Consider the following 3,632-nt stretch of genomic DNA (forward strand, 5'->3'; position numbering starts at 1 on the left):
GAATCATTACTCCAGTCTTCAGTGTCACATGATCATTCTAATATGATTTAATGATTATCAATATTTAAAACAGTTGAGTAAATAGTTTTTTTCAGGATTCTTTGATGAATAGAAAGATCCAAAGATCAACATTTATCTGAAATAAAAAGCTTTGTAACATACTATTCCATTCAAAAGCTTGGAGTCTTTTTTTTTTTTTGGGAAAGAAATTTGGATGGATGCTTAATTGATCAAAAGTGATGATAAAGGCATTTATAATGTTACAAAAGATTTCTATTTCAGATTAATAGTGTTCATATCGATATCGGAATTATATCGTATCGACCGAAATTAAGAAATATATCAGGATATAAATCTTGGCCATGTCGTCCAGCCCTACTTTGTCATCTTTGATCAATTTAATGCATCCGTTTGTTGCTGACTGAGTATTAATTTCTTTAAAAAATTGCTGACCCCAAATATTTGAACAGTAATGCATATTGATGAATAAGCTGTGATAAATTAATAATTCAGATGTTCGCCTAATAAATAAAGTCTAAATGATAAAGTTTTCTTGAAAACAATATGTAGAATGATCAGGCTATTTTTGTATGTGTTGTGTTTTTGTTTGTGTTGTTTATGTGTTTTCATTAAAAAAGTCACCTAAATGCTTGTTTGTTTACGTGTTCATGTAGATAAAGGAACCTGCAGAGAAGCAGCAGTTTTTCCAGGACCTAAGTGAGAATCTTGATTCTTTTCCTGAAGATTTCTGTAAACATAAAGTGCTTCCTCAGCTCCTTACAGCCTTCGAGTTTGGCAATGCTGGCGCTGTTGTCCTCACACCACTATTTAAGGTGCTAGCCATTTTTGGTATTGCATTAATGTTTACCCATGTTGTGTATTCTCTTCAGAGCATTTTAATCGAAAAGGTTCAAGTTTCTTTAATTCAGTTCTGATATTTTTTTGTGTTAGGTAGGGAAGTATTTGTCAGCTGAGGAGTACCAGCAGAAAATCATCCCAGTCATAGTGAAGATGTTCTCCTCTACTGACCGTGCCATGAGGATACGACTGCTACAGCAGGTATACATCACTTCATTGCTTAATATCGCTTTCGTAATAGTTTTCTACATTCGTCGTACCAAAACTCTCAGACTGTCATACACACTTTCTCAGTTCTTTTTTCTATTTGTCTCTCCTTTACCAGATGGAGCAGTTTATTCAGTATTTGAATGAAGCAGCAGTTAACTCACAGATTTTTCCACACGTGGTTCATGGCTTCACAGACACTAACCCTGCCATCCGAGAGCAGACTGTAAAGGTATTTGCATGCTCCATCTTCTCTCCTTTCCAGTGTTTTGACACTCAGTCAGTGTAACAGATAATGGCATATATTTACATTTATGCATTTAGCAAACACTTTTATGCAGAACAATTTACTTTGCTTTCAAGCTTTTCAGTTCATGCTCTCCTTGGAAGTGGAACCCATGACCTTGGCATTATAAGCACTATGCACATTAGTCTTAAAAAATGTATTTAAATGACTTTTCTTTGAATTTCTATTTCTCCTGTAGTCCATGTTGCTGTTGGCCCCTAAATTAAATGAGGCCAATTTAAATCAAGAGTTGATGCGTCACTTTGCACGACTGCAGGCCCGGGACGATCAGGGCCCCATTCGCTGCAACACCACCGTTTGCCTGGGCAAAATTGCCCCCTACCTCAATGCTGGGGTAACTGCAACTAAAACCAATAATCCTTCACTTGTTCAGGTATATTTCTTTCTCTCAATGACCATCTTTATGTTTTTTTCCCCCATGCTTTTTTCTCAGATGCGCCAGCGTGTTTTAATCTCTGCATTCTCACGGGCAACTAAAGACCCGTTTCCTGCCTCACGTGCAGCAGGCGTGCTGGGATTTGCTGCCACCCATCAGTACTATAGTGTGGCAGAAAGTGCCAGTCGTATCCTGCCCACACTCTGCACACTGACTATGGACCCAGACAAAAACGTCAGAGATCAGGTAAAGAAAATGCACAGCAGAACCGAGGTGCACATTGACACAGTATCTTTTTATATGTTCTGTAGTTTGGGTGTGTAATCCATCATTTTTTAACTAAAACCAATAATCCTTCACTTGTTCAGGTATATTTCTTTCTCTCAATGACCATCTTTATGTTTTTTCCCCCATGCTTTTTTCTCAGATGCGCCAGCGTGTTTTAATCTCTGCATTCTCACGGGCAACTAAAGACCCGTTTCCTGCCTCACGTGCAGCAGGCGTGCTGGGATTTGCTGCCACCCATCAGTACTATAGTGTGGCAGAAAGTGCCAGTCGTATCCTGCCCACACTCTGCACACTGACTATGGACCCAGACAAAAACGTCAGAGATCAGGTAAAGAAAATGCACAGCAGAACCGAGGTGCACATTGACACAGTATCTTTTTATATGTTCTGTAGTTTGGGTGTGTAATCCATCATTTTTGAAACAGACAATTTCTTAAGTATTTCTGTTCCTGTAGGCATTCAAAGCCATAAAAAGTTTCCTCGGTAAGCTGGAGACTGTTTCTGAAGACCCCTCTAAACTAGCTGAAATAGGTATGATGTTTTTATAAGCATATTGGTGACCTGTGCTGGCAAAATGAGTCACAATGAGCAAAAATTTGTTCTTTTTATTTTCACAATCTCCATTAAAAAAAACTTCAAAATTATGTATAATTTGTTGGAATTGACCAAAAAATGACTGAGCTACACCTGTTTCAAGACGATAGTCGGCAAAGTCAGTTAAAAGGGTCATATGATGCGATTTCGGAGTGTTACAAGCTGATTGTGCATAGATAAGATCCCTGAAGTTGCAAAGACTAAAGTCTCAAAACCAAAGAGATATTCTTTATCAAAGTTAAGACTCTGCCACGCCCCCCTAAAATAGCTCATTCTAACATGCCCCCACATATCTACCTCACTATGTGGAAATATTAGCATAATGCGCCCAAACGTGCACGCAGAGAAAGAAGGCGTGGTTTCAGTAACCGCAGTTAGTGTTGCACAAAATAATGATCTTTAAAAAAGCATCATATGACCCCTTTAAAGCCTGTGTAAAGCAATATTAAATGTGTTCTGAGTTTGTCACGCCACAGAAAAATTTATTAAACACAGAGCCAAATTTAAATAATGAAAAAAAAGGGCAAGTACCGTATTGACCCGAATATAAGACTGTTTTTTTCTTGGAAATACATCTGAAAAACGCGGTCATCTTATATTCAGGGTCTAGATGTTGACATGTCAATAATACACCCACAACAATAGGTGGCGCCAAATACGCATAAAACGAGTGTGCCATGAAATACGTAATATAATGCGTGTTGTAAAGATCGCCAGTAAAACCTTACAGCTGCATGAGTCGTGACTGTCACGTTAGCTTGATGGGACCAAACTCACTTTGTGATTTTAAAACGTAAGACAGTACCCAGATTTGTAGACTACAGTAAGATTTAACTTCTACTGTTAATAAGATTTTGGTAGGCTACTATTAGATGGATAGCCTAAATGTCCTAATTCAGATAGGCTACCTGTTTTTTTTTTTATGGTATATCAAAAAGTGTATATTTTTAAAATGTGATTGTTGGTACATTTGACCAGTTTTTACCATACTTTCAAACCAAA

At 37.7% G+C, this 3,632-nt stretch overlaps 1 protein-coding gene across 1 annotated transcript in view; it reads left to right on the forward strand.

The window, feature by feature from the left end:
* Positions 1-3,632, forward strand: part of LOC107601511 (N-terminal kinase-like protein) — a 19,586-nt gene that overhangs the window by 5,656 nt on the left and 10,298 nt on the right. The window contains exons 7-12 of the mRNA XM_016293731.1: positions 675-833; positions 952-1,059; positions 1,184-1,297; positions 1,551-1,706; positions 1,806-1,994; positions 2,492-2,567. Of these exons, the coding sequence (XP_016149217.1) occupies positions 675-833; positions 952-1,059; positions 1,184-1,297; positions 1,551-1,706; positions 1,806-1,994; positions 2,492-2,567 (802 nt within the window). The remainder of the gene's footprint in view (positions 1-674; positions 834-951; positions 1,060-1,183; positions 1,298-1,550; positions 1,707-1,805; positions 1,995-2,491; positions 2,568-3,632) is intronic.

This window comes from Sinocyclocheilus grahami, unplaced genomic scaffold (genome assembly GCF_001515645.1).
Source record: "Sinocyclocheilus grahami isolate Dianchi unplaced genomic scaffold, SAMN03320097.WGS_v1.1 scaffold306.1, whole genome shotgun sequence".
NCBI lineage: Eukaryota > Metazoa > Chordata > Actinopteri > Cypriniformes > Cyprinidae > Sinocyclocheilus > Sinocyclocheilus grahami.